This window comes from Argentina silus (assembly GCF_951799395.1).
Source record: "Argentina silus genome assembly, chromosome: 1".
NCBI lineage: Eukaryota > Metazoa > Chordata > Actinopteri > Argentiniformes > Argentinidae > Argentina > Argentina silus.
In genome coordinates this window covers 2,000,695-2,024,665 of record NC_139655.1, presented here as the reverse complement: position 1 = coordinate 2,024,665, position 23,971 = coordinate 2,000,695, and the positions used below count along the sequence as shown (strand labels likewise).

Genomic DNA, 23,971 nt, shown 5'->3' with positions numbered 1-23,971 from the left:
AAGGACCAATAACATTTCCTGTTAAGATTAATGCACTGGGTCCTCCTCTGCAAGTGGAAATCATGACCAAAACCGTTATGTGCTTGTCACTCCTGACCTCTGACCCCTCATGTCTGCTGTTCTCCACAGCTGCTCCCTCAGACCAGCCTATTCCCCTAGCCCAAGATGTGCTAGATCTGTTGTGTGTTACTCTGGTCCCACGATATCTGTAACTCAGGGTTTTGTAAAGCCACTGTTATCAGTTTCCTCCCTCAGTCAGTGCTTTTGTAACTCTGTGTTTGGCGGATGACGCCCATAAACACATTTATTCTCGCAGCCATATGGGCATTTGTTTCTAACATTATGTGCAGTGTTATGGGTGCCTGATAGTGATACGCGGGTTTACCGGTCAATAAAACATTATAGTGAGATCAGATCAGATCAGTCGGGTTCGGGTTCGGGTTCCGGTCAAAGTCTACGGGCTAATAAAATTAAGGTTTTGTTAAGGATTGGTATTTTGTTTCCTCATTTCAAAGGCTTACCTCAGCCTATATATTCCTCTAAAATGAAAATGATGAATGATTTTTATTCCGCTTGTTTCCGCTACTGACCGTGTGATATTTGCGGGTTCGGGTCGGGTTCTGATCGTTGTTTTATCTGCATGACACCGGGTCGAGCGGGCTCGGTTCATGTCTATGAAACTCGGTTCATGTCTATGAGAAGTGCATAAATGGCCGACCTGCGGACCACTAGTGCCCGATATACATGCCGTTGTGTTCATTCTATAACTTTTCATTCAACAACATTGCCCTTACTCATGTCACACATTGAATGGGACAGATGGTCCCCACGAAAAAAAAAAGCAATGTAATTGACAGGCAGTATTTCCAATAGAGGAGTCTGGATGGAATATTTGCCTCATGTATTGGATGATAGATCGGACCAGCCTCTGACTACTAAACCAATCAAGGAATTCTATGGTTGACTGGCGAGAATATGGACCAATGATAAGTCAGTATAACATTTTGGGTGGGTCTTTCACGAATGAGGGGTGGGGTTTTCGAGGTCATTCAGTCCCTCACTGATTCACTCTGTCGGCGTGCGTTTGAGGGGACGGGCGGTTGGAGTAAGGAGTTGCCGGGCAATAGTGCACCACAAACGCTTTTTTTTTCGGGAGGAGGCTTCGTAGCAAATTACATTTCACAACAAAAGAAAGGGATCCCGGCGACGACTTTCCACACAAACTTCACCGCATCGGCTGCGCTAATACGCCTAACTTTCTTGAGCATCCACGCCACTGACGGAATCAAGGTGTTGGTGGTAGCTGATTAGCGGTATAGCTAGCTAGCCATTTGCTAACATTTCCCTTTGACATAGCATCATTAGCTTGCTAGCCTTTTGGAGCACATTGCAACTTGACCGTCGTGGTACCCCCTCTACGCAGAGCATCACCTTGCTAGTGCCATTGCACGCCAGCTAACAAAGCTATCGACAGTTTGTCTAACGAGCTAGTAACGTTATTAAGTTGACCGCTGGAGACGGTATCAAGCTACCCGTTGATACCATCAACACCCAACTCCCCCCCAACCCCTTCACCTTTGCCCCTCCACCCGAAACACTGGAAATCCACAAGCGGCCGGAGAGCGGCGACGCCGTGCCAGCGAAGCTGGGGCTGGTACCGGACCCGCAAGGAGTCGTAGCGGCTTCAGAGAGGCACAGTCGTGGGGACCTACCGACGACTATGGACGGGCTTGCGGTGGAGGTTCGCGGCTCGAACGGGGCCTTCTACAAGGTAAGGAAAACGATAGTGGTAGTGTGATGTGAGGCAAGTTAGTGACAACAACAGCTCGCAAATAGGGACGGATGGATGGACGACATGTTTTGTTCTGCGCCCCGAGGTTAGTTAACGCTAGCTGGCCATGGGGGGGAAACTCTTCGACTCGAGTCGCATCATTCATTGAGGAGGCCCGGCCAGACTAGTAATGATAAGGTCGCTTTTGATCGCGTTCTTGCTCGGCAGGTCAGTGTTGGCCGTGATGCCGTGGTGTTGGTCACGATGGCCTACTTTTGATCGTCTCTAACGTGTCGCTCATTTGCGTTGTTGACTAGTTGGCTATCTTGGGCCAGCTCCCTCTTTGGACAGGATTTAGCTAGCTGGTGGTAGTAGTAGTAGTATGCAGCGTCTCGAAGACACTCCTTGGAGTTGCTAGCTAGCTAACCACTCACGTTTCTGTGTTACTCCCTTGCAAGGACTGGGTATCACATCAGGGTGATGTATCCAGGGCATATCTGAAAGGCTCCGCTGTCTTGCGGGCGTTGTTGAAATACCTGTTTATATATCGATTTGTTTATCTGCTCAGCCCGTCCTCTACCGGGGCATCTTTTTTGCGACTTCACTGTCCTCATGATGAGACATAAAGTGATACGAAATGATGTGCATTACGTCAGGGTGTGTAGGTCGCAAGGTAGCTCATAAAATGTCACATTTTCGTTGTTTTTTTGTTGTTGTTGTTGTCCCGTCTCAATGGACGAGGCTGCTTTCATAGGACAGTACAGTGAATCAAACTACAGTATTTACTTGGATCACCAGTCACGTTGCGTTTGAAAGCATCTGTCTATTGTCTTGTTTCCAAAACACTGAACAGTAGACATCTCCACATCACCATAACAGAACAGACTTGAGTTCTCCCACAGGAATTCAATGCATCCATTGATTTTCATGAGGATGTCACTCATTTTTTAATCAGTCAATTGACTTCTTCATTCAATTCCAGGCAGAATTGTCCAAGTCAACTGTTAGTGTAGTACAGTACGAGTTGGTTTTCAGTGGTGTATGTGTGTAGTTTTAGGTCTAGCAATGTTCTGCAATTGTGCAAAACAGCCGAAAGAGGGGCCATTTGTTGATTGACACTCAGCCCAAAGCTGAGAGTCCAAAGCAGGTGTGGGGAGAACAGGTGACCCTAATCTGAACACTCATCTCTGCTCAGGCCCCAGCATGGGCCTCCTCTCCCTCTCCTCCCTCTACTCCTCTTCTATCCCTTTCTTTTACCGTTTCACAAAGCAGGAGTCCCCTTCCCTATGTCTTCCCCTACTCTTTAGTTGACTAAAGTTATAGTTATCCCCCGTATCGCCTCACTAGCTGTCTCTCCCCACGTGGTGATTCAGACTATATTTACTCTCCTCGTGTTCCCTCACCTGTTACTCTGGTTTACAGGGTGACAGTTTGGCTCTCTGGCTGGCCTGTATGTTCACTTTCCACTCAACCTTGCTTTTCTATTTCTCTCTCTCTCTCCTCTCTTCACTCCCTTTTGTTCACAAGGCTAACGTGTGTCCATCGCATCGCAATCGTCATGTTTCTTTAGGAACCTGTTTCTTCCAGTTCAGAGTAGTAGGTGATCCCACTGGGCCACAGCTTACACCGATGCTCAGTATGGCAGTGCTTAAACCTTTGCCTTTCCCCGCCCTAGAGGTCCCCTCTTTCGGGCATGTCGGGTTCAACACATGGAGTCGGCTTATGGCTCGGAACAGTGACATCATTACATGACTGTCCATAACCACTCCATGCCCCCTGTGTTACGTGGCCACCGTCATGCCGGTAGTGGATGGTTGGGCCTGACCTCTGACCTGGTAGCGGGGCCTACACCCTGAAAGGCATACCGTTCATTGCAGAACGCGTGGCTGCTTGAGTAGTCTCGCAGTATCGAAAAATAAACCTCTCACGTTTTTAGTTTTTTTTCTTCTTCTATCAAAGGCAGTGTTATTCCCTGCTGTAGCGTGCCGTCCCTGCTCTCGCAGTTTTGACTGACACGGACAGTGGCTGTTTGCGTCGACAGACTGGCGTTCTGGACTCCCTCTGGCTCTCTGACCATATGTGGCGTCTCTGACGGTGTAGCAGCGGGAGCTGGCATAAGTTGCGTTAGGCGTGAGAGAGATCGCGTACGAGGGAATCTCGACGGTGTGACTTGTATGGGGCTTCCATACATGCATATAACGGCCATGCTCCCGAAACTTTAGCCGGCTTTCCTGGGAAGAGCAGACCCTTTCCAGCAGGTGAAATTCCCTCCCCTCCCCTCTCTCCACTCTCACTCTCCCTCTCAGGCTTGGCCAACGACCCCCTCCGTCCCATATTAGGCAGTGTCACATTGAGCAGGGTGCCGCCCCCCTGCCCCCCTCCCTCAGTGGTGTTGGTGGAAGTTTATAGCACTCCAGGATAGATTTGTGGAGTGTGGTAGTGACGGATGAGTAACAGATTTAGAGGAGGAGGGAATCTCTGGTAATGGCTGTTGGTCTTGATCATGGATACAGTACCCCCCCCCCCCCCTTCTAGTTCCCCATCACTTTTTGTCCTGTTGTCACATGCACTTATGACATCTACGCTCATGCCCAGACCCCCCCCCCCCCCCGCTCTCTCTCTCTCTCTCTCTCTCTCTCTCTCTCACATATCCAATTGTGTGTCTATCACAGCGAGCCTGTCTATTCCCCTCACAGCCAGAGAAGTGTCACTGAAGTGATATCCTGTCCCCCCATAAGTGCTACATTGCCGTTTTGAGTAACAGTCGTAGTGTTGTCAACGGTTATAAATACCTTTTAATCAGACATTTCCTTGCTCTGCTCGTTTGAATAACATTTATTGTGGTTTTCCCTTCTTTTTTTTTTCCTATTTTTTTTTTTTCAGGGATTCATCAAAGATGTCCACGAAGACTCTCTCACAATAGTATTTGAAAACAAGTAAGTTTCCGTTTACTCCTTACATACAGTACGTGTGTAGAGATGGTCTGCTTGTACGTGTTAACTGATTCATTGAAGACGACCGTAGAGCGCCCCCCCCCCCCCCCCCCCCCCTCCTCCAATTGCCCTTCCTGCTCATATCATCTGACTCTGTTTCAGTCTCTTGGTCTAGTCCTGCCCTCTTGAGCCAAAAAACCCTGTTTCAGCACCTGTGGCTAATTCGCAGCTGTCGGCAAAACCCTTTATAGTTCTTTACCCCCCCCCCCGTAACTCCTGTCCTACTACTTGCTGCCACCCACCCCCTCTTTATCTCGTTGGCTCTGTCTGTCGACCAGGGTGTCCCTAAAAATAGTCCCCTGAGGTATGCAAGCAGGAGGGCAGGACAGTGGCCCCCTGCCATTCTTGGAATGGTTCTGTCGCTCTACCTCCCAGCCTGCCCACCCTCCCCCACGTCCCCACCCCCGCTGTACTCACGGGTGTGTGTGTGTGTGTGAGAGAGACTAGCTGGTTGTGTAAGATACTACATGAATGAAAAACCCTGCCTTTTTATGAGTGCCTGCCTGATCCTTGATCCACCACTCAGAAGGGCTTCATTCAGTATCTCTTTACGCAGCGGAATCCCCCCAAAATAAGATGCACCGATACAGAACTGACATTTGCGACACGAAATGATATTTTGAGCTCCCCTCTTTTCGAACACAGTACATAAATATCTCGGTGTGAGTTTGCTGGAGCTAGTAGGTTGAACGTGGCTGCTCCTCACTGGCTGTGCTGTTTTTAGATCGGCTCCAGTTTGAGTGTTTTATGTAAAAGGACGTGGACCTACTGGACCTTGTTGAAGCTACTCGACCAGTTTCAAGACCAAGTCATGTGAAATGTTGGGTGGGCGGTCGACTAACTCTGTTATAACTGAAAAACTCGCCGGGGGGGCAGGCAAGCAGTGTTTAGTGTTTTCACTATGAGGTCAAAGGTGACCGGTTTCCACTGTTATTGGGATGCTGATTGATGTGAGTGTGTTTGGTCATGTTTGTGTTTCCCTCTCTGTCCCCCAAAAGCTGGCAGCCAGAGAGACAGCTGCCCTTCAGCGATGTGAGGCTGCCTCCGCCAGCTGACTACAACAAGGACATCGGCGAGGGAGAGGAGGTGGAGGTACACACACACACACACACACACACACACACACACACACACAGGAGTTAGGGGGGAGAGGAGGTGGAGGTAGGGCTGCTTCACCTCTGTCTTCTCCCCCTACTCCTCCCACACCACACAGCAGTCTCACACTCAATTCCTGGGGGGGGGGGGGGCGTCTCTCTCTGTCTGTCTGTCTGTCTGTCTGTCTGTCTGTCTGTCTGTGAGACAGTCTGCGCATGTTTTTGTTCCAGCCCAGAGTTAAAAGGAACACACCTGGTTCTGTGCTAATAAAAGTCTTGATCGAGTTCTGTGATTGGTTTATTGGTTATTATCAGGTGTGTCAGCGCTGTGCAGGAACAAAAACATGCATACACACACTGTTCCCCCCAGGAGCTTGACTTGCGACCCCCCCCCCCCGGCCTATGATGACTGCCACTGACCACATGTTCAGTCCCTTACACTGTCTGTCTCTGTCTGTCTGTCCGTCCGTCTGTCTGTCTGTCTGTCATATGGACCACTCATAATCCCAGTCACTATCCTCCGCTCTCTGCGAATCCATTCATAGCTGGAGATTACCCGTGAGCTGGTGCCCAGCCAGAGATTACCCAGTGTCCCGTTCACCGTGATGGGGGGGGGGGGGGGGGGGGATTAACCGCAGTCCAATTTAGACACATGATTAGTCAGGATTCCATTCATGACAGCAGTGCCTCCGCCATCCAGACAACCTCTCTCACGTTTCTCTGACACCCCATCTCTGACCCCCCCATCTCTGACACCCCATCTCCATCTCTGACACCCCATCTCTGGATCATTGGCCCTTTTCTTTTCATATCGGTATTTCTTTTTTTCTTTTTCTTTTTTCATACCTGAAATTGAAAGTTTTAGACCTGTGTTTATGTTGGGGTCCCTTGCAAAATGTCTCTTTCCCTCTCAATACCCCCCTGACCTAATCTCTGTTCCTTAGTTGTAACTACTCTCTCTCTCTCTCTCTCTCTCTCCCTCTCTCTCTCTCTCTCCCTCCCCCTCCCTCCCTCTCTCTCTCTCTCTCTCTCCCTCCCCCTCCATCCCTCTCTCGTATATTATATACATGGCTCTCCCTTGCGGCCCTAAACCGTTGTACCTGTGTCTCTGTGCAGGTGTACTCCAGAGCCAACGAGCAGGAGCCATGCGGTTGGTGGCTGGCTCGGGTCCGAATGATGAAGGGAGAGGTGAGTCAGGGACTGGTGAGTTAGGGGTCGGGAGCACGCTGGGGTCGGCATGGGGTCGGGGCAGGGGGGTTACAAGAGAGTGTGTGTGTGTGGGGGGGGGGGGGGGGGGGGGGGGGGCGGGGGGGCAGGTAATGACATGGGGGTCGGGTGTCTTATTTGCAGAGGTAGTGACTTTTCCCCAATCACAAACTTCTTACAGATTTCGGTGTCTTATCTGTCTCTCATTTTGAAATCCATCATCATCCGTCCATGTCGTAATTTCTCCCCCTCCCCCCCCCCCCCCCCCACCCCCCTCATGTCACGTGCATGCTGTGCTGCATCAGTGTTTGACACACACACACACACACACACACACCCCCTCTCAATCTATGATGGGATGTCCCTGTGCCAAGCCTTCTGTAATGTGGGTTAATTAATTGGGTTAAGAAGACGGCATATGTTGTGTTTGGGCAGGGGCCCATAGGTTCACTCCCATAGGATCAACACTCCCATAGGATCACTCCCAGTGTAACATGAAGCACTGGTGTCTGTCTGCCACAGTCTGCCCAGAGCGAACGCTGGGTCGTGAGGACAGGAGGCGTTAGGCCCCGGGAACTCGCCCTGTCTGCTTGCCCGTCTGTGGGGAACTGTGTTTGGAGCTGTGATGAGGGCCTATAGGAATGTCGTGGTGTTGAGTGATGGTTTTAATTCTGGCCTTTGAGCATGACGTGTGGTGTTGCATCTCTTGCCTCTCTCTCTCTACCCTGTTTCTCTCTCTCTCTCTACCCTGTTTCTCTCTCCTCCTCCCCCCCCTCTCTCTCTACCCTGTTTCTCTCTCTCTACCCTGTTTCTCTCTCTCTCTCTCTACCGTGTTTCTCTCTCCTCCTCCCCCCCCTCTCTCTCTACCCTGTTTCTCTCTCTCTCTCTACCGTGTTTCTCTCTCCTCCTCCCCCCTCTCTCTCTCTACCCTGTTTCTCTCTCCTCCTCCCCCCCCTCTCTCTCTACCCAGTTTCTCTCTCTCTCTACCCTGTTTCTCTCTCTCTCTCTACCCTGTTTCTCTCTCTCTCTCTCTACCGTGTTTCTCTCTCCTCCTCCCCCCCCTCTCTCTCTACCCAGTTTCTCTCTCTCTCTACCCTGTTTCTCTCTCTCTCTCTACCCTGTTTCTCTCTCTCTCTCTCTACCGTGTTTCTCTCTCCTCCTCCCCCCCCTCTCTCTCTACCCTGTTTCTCTCTCTCTCTCTACCGTGTTTCTCTCTCCTCCTCCCCCCTCTCTCTCTCTACCCTGTTTCTCTCTCCTCCTCCCCCCCCTCTCTCTCTACCCAGTTTCTCTCTCTCTCTACCCTGTTTCTCTCTCTCTCTACCCTGTTTCTCTCTCCTCCTCCCCCCCCTGTTTCTCTCTCTCTCTACCCTGTTTCTCTCTCCTCCTCCCCCCCCTCTCTCTCTACCCTGTTTCTCTCTCTCTCTCTCTACCCTGTTTCTCTCTCTCTCTTTACCCTGTTTCTCTCTCTCTCTCTACCGTGTTTCTCTCTCCTCCTCCCCCCCCTCTCTCTCTACCCTGTTTCTCTCTCTCTCTCTCTCTCTATCCCCTTCTCTCTTTCTCTCTATCCCTCCCCCGTCTCTCTCTCTCTCTCTCTCTCTCTCTCTGTGCCTGGGCAAAAGAGTATTGGTTCATTTATCATATGAATGAAGCCGCAGTTAAATGAATTTTTAAAGCGAGGTGTCATTTCTTTTTTGATTTACTTTGTCAAAGAAACCGTATGAATCTTCAATGTGATGATGATCTAAGTCGGTGTGTGTGTGGAATAAGTGAATGCAGCATTTTGGAGATTTCTGGATTATCACACCGTAGTGATGTTTACTCCTGAGGTAATTGATTGAACGATATTTACTTGAACGCAATGCTGCGTCACCCCATCTCGTCTCATCTTACCTCCAGAAGTTAATTAACTGTCGTTATTTATTGTCTGCACCCCACCCCCCCCCCCACCCCCCACCCCCAAGCAACAATAATTAGCAAACAAAACAAAGCACTTTTGTCCCAAAGCTGATCCGAACCCGTGCGAGACTTGGTTATACGCCTGCTCGCCAACCCCAACCTCAAAGCATTCCCCCCCCCCCTTATTATTCAACATCATTGAAATCCAAGTTAGTCGTTTTTTTCCCCCTGTTTTTGTTGTTGCCATTTCTCCTTCAAATGCAGGTTAGTTGGGAGTTTTTCCAGGTTTTTTTGCCTCTTTTTTTTTTTTTTATCTCTGAGAACTGGTGTGTCTGCGTTCCACCCTTCAGTTCTACGTGATCGAGTACGCTGCGTGCGACGCCACATACAACGAGATCGTCACGTCGGAGCGCATCCGGCCCGTAAACCCCAACAGCCCTTCCTCCAAGACCTCCTTCCACAAGGTCCCCATCGCCATACCAGAGGACCTGAGGGAAATGTGAGTTTCTGACACACACACACACACACACACGTGCATACAGTACCAGTCAAAGGTTTGGACACACTTTGCCAAAAGTGTGCAAAGCTGTCATCAAAGCAAAAGGTGGCTACTTTGAAGAATCTAAAGTATAAAACATTCTGGTTTGTTTAACACTTTTTTGTTTACTACATAATTCCATATGTGTTCCTTCATAGATTTGATGTCTTCAATATTAATCTACAATGTAGAAAATAATAAAAATAAAGAAACGCCATTGAATGAGTAGGTGTGTCCAAACTTTTGACTGGTACTGTACATACATACATACACACACATACACCCCCCCCACACACATACATGCATACATACGCGCACATATATATACATACACACACACACACACATACAACCCCCCCCCCCCCCCCCCCACATAGTGTATGACCCGGGTCACACTATATCACCCTGCCAGCGTGCATTGGCTTGTTATAGTGGTGTCTGGCCAGGCCTCCTTCCAGCCTCCCTCCGCGGTCACAGACGTGTGTGTGTGTGTGTGTGTGTGTGTGTGTGTGTGTTGTTGTGGTGATTGACTGTGGAGCTCCGTACATAACCAGACTGACCTCTGATCCGTCTCCCGTCGGCAGCTGTGCAAACGACAACATCCACAAAGACTTCAGGAAAGCCATCGGAGCCAACTGCATCTTCTACAGCGCCGCCTCCCACGAGATCATCGTCCTGGTCAGTGTCCACCGCCCTCCGCTGGGCAGACATCATCACTGTGGAGTGTCTCTCTCTGTCTCTCTCTCTCTGTCTGTCTCTCTCTCTGTCTCTGTCTCTCGCTCTCTCTCCCTCTGTCTCTCTCTCTGTCTCTTTCTCTGTGTCTTTCTCTGTCTCTCTCTTTCTGTAGAATAGAGCTTTCTCATACTGACTGTGTCTCTCCCTGTCCCTCCCTCTCTCCCTGTCCCTCCCTCCCTCTCTCCCTGTCCCTCCCTCCCTCTGTCCGTCCCTCCCTCCCTCTCTCTCTCCCTGTCCCTCCCTCTCTCTCTCCCTGTCCCTCCCTCCCTCTCTCTCTCCCTGTCCCTCCCTCTCTCCCTGTCCCTCCCTCCCTCTGTCCCTCCCTCCCTCCCTCTCTCCCTGTCCCTCCCTCCCTCCCTGTCCCTCCCTCCTTCTCTCTCTCTCCATCTCATTCATTTTTTTTCCTCTTCTGTTTCCTCTCCAGTCTACGAACGAGACCACAGTCAAGCGTGCTGCTCTTCTGAGCGACATGCATTTCCGCAGCATCCGCACCAAGCTTATGCTCATGTCCCGCAACGAGGAAGCTACCAAGCACCTGGAGGTATGTGCATGGAGCGTCTGTATGCGCCCACACTCACACACACACACACACACACACGCTTCACATATCTCACACACACTTTGCATATCTCACACACACACACACACAAGCTTCACATATCTCATAAAATCAAAATCACGACTCAACACAATGTAACTTGAAGGCCTTCGATCAAACTGCTGTGGACACACACACACACACACACACACACACACACAGGTGTTCACCCCCCCCCCCTCGTCCCTGTCCCTCAGACGAGTAAGCAGCTGGCGTCGGCCTACCAGGAGGAGGTGAAGGTGAGGGAGGACCTGATGGGGCTGGCCATCGGCTCCCACGGCGCCAACATCCAGCAGGCCAGGAAGGTCCCTGGGGTCACCGCCATCGAGCTGGAGGAGGAGAGCTGCACCTTCAGGATCTACGGAGAGGTGGGTGGGTGGGGTTGGAGGGTCTGTGTGTGTGTGTGTGTGTGTGTGTGTGTGTGTGTGTGTGTCTGCGTGCGCGCATGTGTCAGGTTGCCACTGTATGAGTTTCTAATGTGAACAGGGTGTGTGTCTGTCTGAGTGTGTGTGTGTGTGTCTGTTTGAGTGTGTGTGTGTGTGTGTGTGGATCTGTCTGAGTGTGTGTGTCTGTCTGAGTGTGTGTGTGTGTGTGTCTGTCTGAGTGTGTGTGTCTGTCTGTCTGAGTGTGTGTGTCTGTCTGAGTGTGTGTGTGTGGATCTGTCTGTGTGTGTGTGGATCTGTCTGTGTGTGTGTGTGTGTGTCTGTCTGAGTGTGTGTGTGTGTGTGTGGATCTGTGTGTGTCTGTCTGAGTGTGTGTGTGTCTGTGTGTCTGTCTGAGTGTGTGTCTGTCTGTCTGAGTGTGTGTTTGTCTGTCTGTGTGTGTGTGTGTGGATCTGTCTGTGTGTGTGTGTCTGTCTGTCTGTCTGAGTGTGTCTGTCTGTGTGTGTGTGTGTGTGTCTGTCTGAGAGTGTGTGTCTGTCTGTCTGTGTGTGTGTGTGTGGATCTGTCTGTGTGTGTGTGTGTGTGTGTGTCTGTCTGAGTGTGTGTGTCTGTCTGTGTGTGTGTGTGTGTGGATCTGTCTGTGTGTGTGTCTGTCTGAGTGTGTGTGTCTGTCTGAGTGTGTGTGTCTGTCTGTGTGTGTGTGTGTGTGTGTGTGTGTGTGTGGATCTGTCTGTGTGTGTGTGGATCTGTCTGTGTGTGTCTGTCTGAGTGTGTGTGTCTGTGTGTCTGTCTGTGTGTGTGTCTGTGTGTGTGAGTGTGAGTGTGTGTGTGTGTGTGTGGGTGTGTGGATCTGTCTGTGTGTGTGTCTGTCAGAGTGTGTGTGTGTGTGTCTGTCAGAGTGTGTGTCTGTCAGTGTGTGTGTGTGTCTGTCAGAGTGTGTGTCTGTCAGAGTGTGTGTCTGTCTGAGTGTGTGTGTGTGTGTGTGTGTGTGTGTGTGTGTGTGTGTGTCTGTCTGTGTGTGTGTGTGTGTGTGTGTGTGTGCGTGTCTGTCTGCTCATCAGGTTGCCAATGAGTTTCTAATGTGAAGTTGGAATGATGATGTATTGTTTTCCCTCGCAGACCCCAGAGGCAGTGAAGCAGGCCAGGGTGTACCTGGAGTTCAAAGAAGACTACTTCCAGGTCCCCAGGAACCTTGTGGGTGAGTGAACGTCCCACGCCTTCCCGTTGAGGGGAAACTCACACAAGTCAGTCAGAAGCCTTTTGAAAACCAAACCCTATGAAGACTCGGGTGTATTGTACTTTACCAATACAATTCCAATGGCCGTATCCGTGTGATTTTATTTTATTTTATTTTTTTAATTTTTACATTTACATTTATGGCATTTAGCAGACGCCTTTATCCAAAGCGACTTACAACAAATACATTTGTTTAAGTAAGTGAATCATCTATCCATCAGTCATCATAAGATAAAGTAATCAATGCTCATACCAGGGGCCATTGGCAGTTGTAATGCCAATTTTATTTTTTTATTTTTTATTTTTTTATTAAGAGGATAGAACTTGTACAGGGGGGTAGTGGGGGTGAAGAGGTTTCTAGGGTTAGGGTTAGTACAGGGGGGTAGTGGGGGTGAAGAGGTTTCTAGGGTTAGGGTTAGTACAGGGGGGTAGTGGGGGTGAAGAGGTCTCTAGGGTTAGTACAGGGGCGGTAATGGGGGTGAAGAGGTCTCTAGGGTTAGGGTTAGTACAGGGGGGTAGTGGGGATGAAGAGGTCTCTAGGGTTAGTACAGGGGGGGTAGTGGGGGTTAAAAAAGGTCTCTAGGGTTAGTACAGGGGGGGTAATGGGGGTGAAGAGGTCTCTAGGGTTAGGGTTAGTACAGGGGGAGTAGTGGGGGTGAAGAGGTCTCTAGGGTTGGGGTTAGGGTTAGTACAGGGGGAGTAGTGGGGGTGAAGAGGTCTCTAGGGTTAGTACAGGGGGGGTAGTGGGGGTGAAGAGGTCTCTAGGGTTAGTACAGGGGGGGTAGTGGGGGTGAAGAGGTCTCTAGGGTTAGTACAGGGGGGGTAGTGGGGGTGAAGAGGTCTCTAGGGTTGGGGTTAGGGTTAGTACAGGGGGAGTAGTGGGGGTGAAGAGGTCTCTAGGGTTAGTACAGGGGGGGTAGTGGGGGTGAAGAGGTCTTTTGATTTGACGACCCCCCCGACTCTTCCGTCACATAACGTTGTTGTTGTTGCTCCCCCCCCCCCCCCCCCCCGGATCTGGATGCCTTCCTCCTCCTCCTCCGGATGCCCTCCTCCTCCTCCTCCTCCTCGTTCTCCGGATGCCCTCCTCCTCCTCCTCCTCCTCGTTCTCCGGATGCCCTCCTCCTCCTCCTCCTCCTCGTTCTCCGGATGCCCTCCTCCTCCTCCTCCTCCTCGTTCTCTCCTCACAGGCAAAGTGATCGGCAAGAACGGCAAAGTCATCCAGGAGATAGTGGACAAGTCTGGCGTGGTGCGGGTCCGGATCGAGGGGGACAACGACAAAAAGCTCCCCCGAGAGGAGGTAGGCAGGCAGGGGGCCGGCAGAGACGACACTGCCGGCAACAAAGAGGTGAATGGAGCGCCCCGCCGCTCTCCCCCCCCCCCAAAAACAACAACCGTACCGGGTGTATATATGTAGAGATATTTTGATATATATGATTTTTCCACAGTGTCCCATTCCACCTGTGTATTGTGTGTGTGTTGTGCACCACCAGTGTTTCTGACGACGCTGACAGTGATGTCACAGTCGGGATGTTTTTCAATTTCATGCACGTTGTACTTATGTTGGGGAAGGGGGGGAGGGATGGATGGGGGAGGGAGGGGTGGATGGGGAGGGGAGGGAGGGATGGATGGGGGAGGGGGGGGGGTGGATGGGGAGGGAGGGATGGATGGATGGGGGAGGGGGGGGGGATGGATGGGGAGGGATGGATGGGGAGGGAGGGGGTTTGGTTTGGTTGGTTGGGGTGTCTGGCCGTTCTGCTGCTGCTGGTTGGTGTTGTATGTCCGTGCTCTGTGTGCTTTTTGTGACTGTAAGCCTACAAGCTGATTTTGTTTACCCAATGATTCGCTTAAAAAAATCAATAATGATGTTAGGATTTGGGTTATTCAAGTTCACGCCGCTCCATATCTGATGTAGACATTTTAGTCTGTTGCAAAAATGCTCCGACTTAATGTCCAAATCTATTCATGTCTTAGAATGAAGACGCATACACGCACACACACACACACACACACGCATCCACACACACACACACACGCATGTGCCCTCCACGAAAGCTTGTCTACCGGGACTCCCACTCACCCTCCTCCTCCTCCTCCTCTTCTCTTCTTCAGGGCATGGTCCCCTTCGTCTTCGTGGGAACTAAAGAGAACATCAGCAACGCCCAGGCTCTTCTGGAGTACCATGTGGCATACCTGCAGGTGAGGCTGCAACAACCACCACCACAATAACCACGACAATAACCACAACAACCACAACAATAACCACAACAACCACGACAATAACCACAACAACCACGACAATAACCACAACAACCACAACAATAACCACAACAACCACGACAATAACCACAAGAACCACGACAACAATCACAACAATCACAACAACCACAACAACCACGACAATAACCACAACAACCACAACAACCACGACAATAACCACAACAACCACAACAATAACAACAACAACCACGACAATAACAATAACTACCACAACAATAACCACCACAACAACCACCACCACAGCATCACCAGTAGGGGGCGGTAGTCTGCCTTCTCTGCTCGTATCAGTCGTACCTCAGGGCCTCTGGGTGCCACCAGCGTCGCTGCAGCCCGGCTGTGTTCATCCCTGTCCTCTCTCAGCCCTGTTGGGACCCCCGGGGGGCTTTTCTCAATGTGATGTCGCAGTCAATGACTCTGGCCCAAGTCAATGGAGGACTTGTGGCCATTTGAGAGGGGCAGAGGCAGTATTCGTTGTAGGGTGGGTTTGGGGAGGGGGGGCAGGGTGGGGGGCAGGGGGCGGGGGGGTGGAGTGGAGTGACACACGTGGGTGGAGGTGCCAGATCATTCCAAATTGGTCACCTGTTGGTCCCTGTCCCCTCACCCACCCACCTCATGTGAAAGCTGCTGAGAGTGGCTAATTTTGCCCTTACCCCGTGTGCTTTTATAAATAGCCTCACCAAGAGTGGGGCGGGGGGGGGGATAAGGGATGGAGGTTGGGGAGTGGGAGGGGTGGAGGGCTGGAGTGTAGATTACAGGATATCTGGACCCTCAGCCTCCCAAAATAACAGCCACAGCCAGCCACCCCCCCCCCCACCTCAACCACCTCCCATAAGGCTCAGCTGTTGCATGTGGGGGCAGCTGTCGCATTCTGGAGTGACACCCTGCGACCCCCCCTCACCCCCACCCCCCACCATAGGAACTGCTGTCATTGCACTTTAGTCCAGCCCTGCGACGCCGTCAGTGATCCCCCCCCCCCCCCCCACAAGAGCAGAAAAGAACCAATCAAGAGAATTTCTCTCTTAAAGATTTAGCCTTTTTTCTTTCTTTTTTTTAAGCTAGCTTTTAACTGGTCGCTTCACAAGGTCACGTCAACCTGCTGACTGTGACACACGGCGAGGTCCAGTGACTGATCTGTTGCCTAGACGACGCTGATGACTGGACACTGGAGTGTGTCTGTAGTCCCTGCTCAGGCTCTGCTCACATGTAGAACAGTCTGTAGTCCCTGCTCAGGCTCTGCTCACATGTAGAACAGTCTGTAGTCCCTGCTCAGGCTCTGCTCACATGTAGAACAGTCTGTAGTCCCTGCTCAGGCTCTGCCCACATGTAGAACAGTCCCCGGTGTTACAAAATGGGTCCGTTTTTTTATTAGTTGATATTCAATAATCACAATGATGATGTAATCCATGTTATTACATGTACCAGAACACAGGAACATACATGTAACAGAACATAGGAACGTACATTAGATTAGATTAGATTCAACTTCATTGTCATTGTGCAGAGTACAAGTACAGAGACAACGAAATGCAGTTAGCGTCTAACCAGAAGTGCAAAAAGCAGAAAGTGCAATGAACAGTATATACAGGTAGTGCAGTAAGTAGTGCAGTATAATATAAATAGTGCAGTGTAAGCAGTATATGAGTAGCAGTAGCATTATAAGCAGAATAAATAGGTTACAGTATGAACAGTGTATCAGCCTATGAGCTGTATAGGCAATGCAGTCTAGCAGTATATATGTATTAACAATAACAATAGGGTAGATAGCAGAATAAATATAAATATGGAATGCCGTATGAACAGTATAAACAGGTATGTACAGATGTGTGCAGTGTATTAACCGTAGTATTAAGAAAATATATATATATAGGGATATGTGCATTATGAACAGTATAGACAGATTATGAACAGTATAGACAGACAGATTATGAACAGTATAGACAGATTATGAACAGTATAGACAGACAGATTATGAACAGTATAGACAGATTATGAACAGTATAGACAGACAGATTATGAACAGTATAGACAGGTATGAACAGTATAGACAGATTATGAACAGTATAGACAGACAGATTATGAACAGTATAGACAGATTATGAACAGTATAGACAGATTATGAACAGTATAGACAGGTATGAACAGTATAGACAGGTATGAACAGTATAGACAGGTATGTACAGTATAGACAGGTATGAACAGTATAGACAGGTATGTACAGTATAGACAGGTATGAACAGTATAGACAGGTATGTACAGTATAGACAGGTATGTACAGAAGGGCAGTGGTAAGGAGTAAGAGCAAGTGGAGTTACTACTGTAAGAGTAGTGCAATGTCCGGGGGGGGGGGGGGGGGGGGGCGCAGGAGTTGGTCGGTTGTCACCTAGGTGCAGAGTTCGTGTTCAGTAGGGTGACAGCCGCAGGGAAGAAGCTGCCTCTGAACCTGCTGGTAACAGAAGCTACCTCTGAACCTGCTGGTACATGTAACAGAACATAGGAACGTACATGTAACAGAACAGAGGAACGTACATGTAACAGAACATAGGAACGTACATGTAACAGAACAGAGGAACGTACATGTAACAGAACATAGGAACGTACATGTAACAGAACAGAGGAACGTACATGTAACAGAACATAGGAACGTACCTATATGTACCTATGTTGTCTTACATGTACCTCTCTCTCTCTCCCCCCTCTCCCCCGCCGTACCAGGAAGTGGAGCAGCTGCGTCTGGAGCGGCTGCAGATTGATGAGCAGCTGCGTCAGATCGGGGTGGGGTACCGGGCCCCCACTAACCGGGTCGGGGGCGCCGGCCCCGGGGAGAGGGAGAAGGGTTACCTGACGGACGAGAGCAGCAACTCCCTCCACACCTCCCGCACCTACGGGGGCCGCGGGCGGGGGCGCAGGACCTCCAACACCCAGTACTCTGGATATGGTGAGGGGGGGGGGGGGGGTTGAACTACTGGGTAACTAGAAGACCTCCAACACCCAGTACTCTGGATATGGTGAGGGGGGGCGGGGGCGCAGGACCTCCAACACCTAAACTACTGTTTATTACAGCCTAATGAGCCGGCATGCCTTAATCTTAATCAACAGCTTAATTTATCCAAGAAAATCCCTTCACACAGTTACACACACAGTTACACACACAGTTGGACTCCATCACCTCCCTTTTTGTTTTCATTCCAATGAAGCCCCTAAGCCACATGCATAGATGTTGAAATAGAAGCGGGCGGTTAGTGTATCCCAAAGAGCTGCCTGCCCTTCTGTACCAAAGTCATGACGCCTGGTCCTGGTTCTGGTCCTGGTCCTGGTTCTGGTTCTGGTCATGGTTCTGGTTCTGGTCCTGGTCCCCTGACGCTCTCCCCTCTGCATGCCCGTGCGTCACACAGGCACCAACTCTGAGCTGTCCAACGCCTCGGAGTCGGAGGAGCTGAACGAGCGTGAGCAGCGGCCCCGGGGCGTGGGCGGGGACGAGAGGGGGTCCCGGCGTGGCGGCAGGGGCCGCGGAAACAACACGGGGCGGGGCCGCGGAGGACCCAGCTCCAGACCATCCAACTCCATCAGCTCAGGTAGAACATTGTTCTGGGGGGGGGGGGGGAGTTTGAGATCCAATGTTCAATCCAGTGTCGTTCCTGATTTGACTGACATTCGGAGGGAGGGAGGATGGACTATGGCGTATGGGCGGAGTCGTGCGTGGTGTCTCTGTGTCTCTGGTGAGACCGTGTGAAGGGGACGCAGTTCGGGATGGTAATACTCATGCTATCTCTCTCTCTCTCTCTCTCTCTCTCTCTGCCTCCTTCCACCACTCCCTCCCTCCCGTCCTCCACCACTCCCTCCCTCCCGTCCTCCGGTCCTCCACCACTCCCTCCCTCCCACCTTCCCTCCCTTCCCCCCTCCCTTCCTCCACTCCTCCCTTCCTCCTCCCCAGTCCTGAGGGACCCAGACAGTAACCCGTTCTCCCTGCTGGAGGGTGAGGGTGAGCTGACGGGCGACACGGACACCAGCGAGGGCGTGGCGGGGGGAGACCGCCGGAGACGCTCCCGCCGCCGCCGCAACGACCAGGAGCCCAGCGTGATGGACGCCGCCGCCACCGAGTCCGACGGCCAGGTCGGCCCCAACGAGAATGGACTGGGTGAGCGGGGGTGGGGGGCGGGGGGGGGAGGACAGGACGGACATTTAGTTTTTTTTGTTCAGAGTCAATTCTCATCGTCTTCTCCAGCGACTTCTTCATCCTCTTCGGGCCTTTAATCAAAGCTTTGGGTTGTGTGGCCTGGGGGGGTCCGGTGTTCTAGCACCACGGCCTGGGCGGGTCCAGTGGTCTAGAACCACGGCCTGGGGGGGTCCAGTGGTCTAGAACCACGGCCTGGGGGGGTCCAGTGGTCTAGAACCACGGCCTGGGGGGGTCCAGTGGTCTAGAACTACGGCCTGGGGGGGTCCAGTGGTCTGGCACCATGGCCTGGGGGGGTCCAGTGGTCTGGCACCATGGCCTTACAGTGCACACACATGCCCCTGTCGTCATGGGTTAGAATCCGGCCCGTGCCCTGCTGACATGCCCTCCCCTCTTTACTTTCCTGACTTTCTATACTGTCCCTGTCCAATTAAAAACTGAACAGAAAGTACGAGAGTGGGACTGCCTACTGTGTGGATGAGATGTCCAGATGCAAAAGGTGTGTCTGTGTGAGCGTGTGTGTGAGCGTGTGTGTCTATGTGTGAGTGTGTCTGTGTGTCTCTGTGTGAGCGTGTGTGTGTGTCTTGGTCTCTCTGTGTGCGTGATGTTGTGTTCATTCTTCCAAGTGACTTCATCTCACACCTCTCGCCTCCCTCCCTCCCTCCCCCTCCCTCTCGCCTCTCAGACGAGGAGGGCAGGCCCCAGCGCCGCAACAGAAGCCGCCGCCGCCGTAACCGCGGCAACCGCCCCGAAGGAGGCTCGGCCAGCCGCGACAGACAGCCAGCGGAGAGCGGTGAGTGGCACGTTTTTGCGTTCTACTTCTACATGACCTTGTGAGACCCTAACCTTGTTGACCCGAAGGGTACCAGGTAACTGGGGGGAGGGGGGTACCAGGTAACTGGGGGGAAGGGGGGGTACCAGGTAACTGGGGGGGGGGTACCAGGTAATTGTCTCTCTACTATGTATCCCTCTGGGGTTTTTTGCACTGCTCTGTACTGTCAACTGATGATGTTGTGATGCTCTTATATACCCTGGTATTATTGTTATTGTTATTATTATTCACTGGTCTCTGAACTGTGTTCCCAGTGACCGTGGCAGACTACATCTCCCGGGCCGAGTCCCAGAGCAGACAGAACCTGCCCCAGAAGGAGATGCACGCTGCCCCTGAGCCCAAGGTACACACACGCACACACACACACTTGCGCAGTCACACACACACACTCACTCACGCACGCAGTCACACGCGCACACACACACACACACACGCACTCACGCAGTCACACACACACACGCACGCACACACACACACACACACACAGGGTGTTGGTTTTAGTGACCACGGCGAGCGTTTGCGTGACTGAGTTTTCTTCTCTGATCTTTTCTCAGGAGAACGGGAACAGCGCCAAGAGGGACGAGCGCACGCCCTCCAAGCGTTCCCCTAGCAACGGCATGGCCACGCCCAGCGAGACCCTGACCCTGGTCAACGGAGTCTCGTAAAGGGCTGGCCACGCCCCCCTAGAACCCACATCTAGAGCAAGACTTTATGGCAAACTCTGTCCCTGCTTGCATTAACCTAAACCTTAAAACAGATGAGTGAAAAATACCTGACAAAATACCTGAATTCATACCACGTACAAAAAATCGACAAAAGCATCTACTTAAAAACACACGTAACTGTGTATGTTATCCTATCTATCAGTACCTAGTGCTTATTTAAAAAAACTAGCTTGCCAAAAAAGAGCTGGTGGATATGACTTGATTATATATAAATACTGACACACAGAAACAGGACGAGACTTTTTATTTTTATTTTGTTTTTTTGGGGAACGGTTCTCTTCTTTTTTCTTTTTTTTTCTTTTCTTTTTTTTTCTTCTTTTTTTTTAATAATTATTATTATTATGATTTTGTTATCACTGCTTTTGGACTTGTGGCTCTCCCAGTCAGACAGACTCTAGCGTCTCTAGACAGTGTTAAGTCCAGAGGAGAGGAGAGGTGATGCTAGACTGGAGAGGGTAGGGCGGCCGGCCTGAGGGTCCAGTAGTCAAGGAGCACCCTGAACCTTGGGGGACGGTGGTAGTCGAGGAGCACCCTGAACCTTGGGGGACGGTGGTGACGGACGGAAGGAAAGAGGTGGAATTATTGATAGACATTGTGCCTTGAATTTGAAGAAAAAAAAAAGAAAAAGAAAAAAAAAAAACTTTTCGTTTTAGGTTTTTTTTTCTTTTCTTTTTTAGTTTGTTTCGTTTCACAAGAGGAAAGGGAGGAGGTTTTTGTTTTTGTTTGTTTGTTTTGGGTTTTTTTGTTTTCCGAGGAGAGAACAGACCAGTATGGAGGGAATGAGGAGTTAAACGATTGCAGAGGTGTTACCGTGGTGAGAGGAACAGAATGATAGGAGTGACTGGCCAGAAAAGACAAGTCTGGTGCCAAACAAGAAATTCAAGGCGCTTGTCCTCAGTAAGAGTGGACTGGACTGGACAGCGTTAGGGGCTGTGTGTGTGTGTGTGTGTGTGTGGGCGCACATGTGTGCGCGCGTGTGTGAGTGTGTGAGTGTGTGTTTGTGTGTGTGTGTGTGTGTGCACAGTTGAGAGAGCTGGCAACCACAAGATTGGAAATCGGGAGGGAGGAGTAACAAATAGTTGGAACGTAGCCCTGGGTAGGTCACAAGGCGAGGCCTCTCTATTGGACGGGTGGGTTGGCGAGGCGGTTCCCTGCCCCTCCCCCCCGCTCTACTCTGGGGTGGCCAGGGCTGTCCCTACGCAGCCTTACAGACAGACAGTACCGACAGACAGTACCGACTGACCCAGACAGACAAACAGACAGACAGACACACAGATTGTGGACTTAATATGTGGATGTTAGACTTATAAGGTGAACTTCACAGTGCCTCTTTATACAGGCCCACTTGCTGTGGTGTGGGGGGGGGGGGAGGGGGAGAGAGAGGAGGCGGCGGCGGGCGGGGAGGGGGCGGTGGGGGGGCGGGCGGTGTAGCATAGTGCTCTTGTTTCCAGCCACACTAACGCCTTGGTAACCACTGCAGCATGCACGTGGTCCAAACACACACGGCGACCACAGGTGGGTAGAGGAGGAGATGGCAGACTGATCCGAACAGCTTCGGAAGAGATGAGTCATTCACACGCACGCATACATCCCCACACAGACGCACGCATCCACACGCACACGCACACACACACACACACTCACACGCAGCCGGTCACAGTCGTAGGAGGTGTGGGTGGTCGCCCGCACGTGCTGGAGAAGAGACGACCGTGTGAGATGAACTATAAGCAAGGTTGTTGTCCTGTTCCTGATGGTTGAGGTCGACAAGGGGGGTGGGGGTGGGGGGGGGGAGAGAAAGAGGGAGAGAGGGAGAGGGTGGGGGGGGGAGAGAGACTGAACCCCAGTGGCTCCCGGCTCATGTTGTTACTGTCGTCTTGGTTACTGCTCTCAACTTTTTTTTTTTTTTTTTGTTGTTGTTCTTTCCACATCATAGAAAATATGAAATAAAAATGGAAGTGAAATCAACCGTCTTTGAAATGAACTTTGATTTCTTTCTGTGGGTTTGCACTCTATTTTTCTAAACGAACCGCATGACTATTTCAGCAGTAGCCAAGCATGAGGAGGGGGGAAAAAAACAAACAAAAAAACAAAACAAAAAATGTCACGTATCTAAACATTTGCCATTCTTTTATTCACTAGTACTGCTGCTATGTTGTCCAAAATGAATGTCTTAATCTCCTGCGTTTCAGAGAGAGATACTGTACCCCATAGTGGTGACTCCTGTCTGACTTTTCACCACAAGATGTCACACTTTGTCACAAGATGTCTCACAGTGTGCCCTGTCCTCCTCAGCTCCAGTGTTGTTGGTTCCACAATATTAAACATAAGGGAAATATGATGCATGACGGTGGCCAGGTGGATCACAGAGATTGATTGATTGATTGATTGACAGGGTGAAAGGGGGAAGGGGACGTGGTTGGATTAAAAACCACCTCAACGAATGGTGTTGTTGCCCTTTCAGATCAACTGTTCTGTTGTTGTGTTTGTGTCAGAGGAAGAGAGAGCACTGAGTATGTTTACCTTGGTTCAGTTGTGCATGCGTGCATGTGTGGGTAAGAGAGAGATGAATCACTGTCTTGTTTTAGTTTGTGTGATACATATACCTCGTGTGTGTGTGTGTGTGCGTGTCTGTGTGTGTGTGTGTGTTCATTCCCTCATGTGGCAGTGTATCCCTATGTCCTGTGGGGAGAAAGTGGATCCGTTTTCAGTGTGTTTGTATGCTACTAGTACTGTTTGTTCAGGTACTGTCTCACTCAGTGTCAGGTTTTGTCTCTGGTCTTCTCACTCATTTTTCTGATGGCAATAAAGGACTTTTCATTGTTTGATAAATAATTTCCAGTGTTTGTCCATCTGGCTGAAACAGGAGACTGATTAGACACACAAACATCACCTATTGACAACAGTAACACATTGGGGGAGTCCGTTCAGGCTGTTACATTTATTACGTACAGTTGCAGTCCCCTCCGTAAGTATTGGAGAGAGGCCAAGCATTTTGTCTTCTTTTGGCTCTATACTCCCAACAGTTTGGATTTGAAATCAAACAATTACTATGGGGTTAAAGAAGAGATTCTCAGGTTCCATTCAATGTTTTTTTTCTTTTTGATTTGCACTGTACGTCCATCAGAATACATTTTTTTAAACATACTCCCCCTACCTACTGCCTCAGCTGATACAGGGCTTTCTTGCACACTGGGCAAAGCAGAGCTCTGCAATGAGTTGTTATGTCAGCCACTGAGGGCATTGAGGCTCTTTACAGTGACTTATTAGGGTGCACTTAGAGGCACTGTGGCACCCTGGGTGTGACTCAGCTGTCTGTGTACCTCTGGGTGAGGGAACCCCAGGGGAGACGTGGTGTGACTCCCAAGAGACTGCATGGGCAGACATCAGCCAGGAGCAGAAAACACAAGGATACTGAACTGATCTGAGCGTTGAAGTGTTGGACATACAGTACCAGTCAAAAGTTTGGACACAAACTTGCCAAGAGTGCAAAGCTGTCGTCAAAGCAAAAGGTGGCTA

At 50.6% G+C, this 23,971-nt stretch overlaps 1 protein-coding gene across 3 annotated transcripts; it reads left to right on the top strand.

The window, feature by feature from the left end:
- Positions 1 to 1,109: 1,109 nt before the first annotated feature.
- Positions 1,110 to 21,803, top strand: fxr2 (FMR1 autosomal homolog 2). Of its 3 annotated transcripts, none has more exons than XM_083674075.1 (17): positions 1,110 to 1,771; positions 4,655 to 4,707; positions 5,763 to 5,856; positions 6,975 to 7,061; positions 9,311 to 9,459; positions 10,083 to 10,176; positions 10,658 to 10,774; positions 11,029 to 11,199; positions 12,334 to 12,412; positions 13,638 to 13,795; positions 14,560 to 14,646; positions 17,440 to 17,662; positions 18,120 to 18,299; positions 18,659 to 18,862; positions 19,584 to 19,691; positions 19,997 to 20,073; positions 20,285 to 21,803. In XM_083674075.1, the coding sequence occupies exons 1-17, from the start codon at positions 1,721 to 1,723 to the stop codon at positions 20,393 to 20,395; spliced, it is 2,043 nt and encodes a 680-aa protein (XP_083530201.1). In that variant the 5' UTR covers positions 1,110 to 1,720; the 3' UTR covers positions 20,396 to 21,803. The 3 variants fall into 3 exon arrangements, with proteins under 3 accessions (XP_083530201.1, XP_083530202.1, XP_083530200.1); XM_083674076.1 differs by having other exon boundaries at positions 1,112 to 1,771; positions 6,975 to 7,046; positions 19,985 to 20,073; XM_083674074.1 differs by having other exon boundaries at positions 1,112 to 1,771; positions 19,985 to 20,073.
- The last annotated feature ends 2,168 nt before the right edge of the window (positions 21,804 to 23,971 follow it).

Coding starts and splice junctions, on each gene's coding strand:
- fxr2 (XM_083674074.1), top strand. CDS start 1,721: ATGGACGGGCTTGCGGTGGAGGTTCGCGGCTCGAACGGGGCCTTCTAC. Junction 4,708..5,762: donor ACAATAGTATTTGAAAACAA/GTAAGTTTCCGT, acceptor GTCCCCCAAAAG/CTGGCAGCCAGAGAGACAGC. Junction 5,857..6,974: donor GCGAGGGAGAGGAGGTGGAG/GTACACACACAC, acceptor GTCTCTGTGCAG/GTGTACTCCAGAGCCAACGA.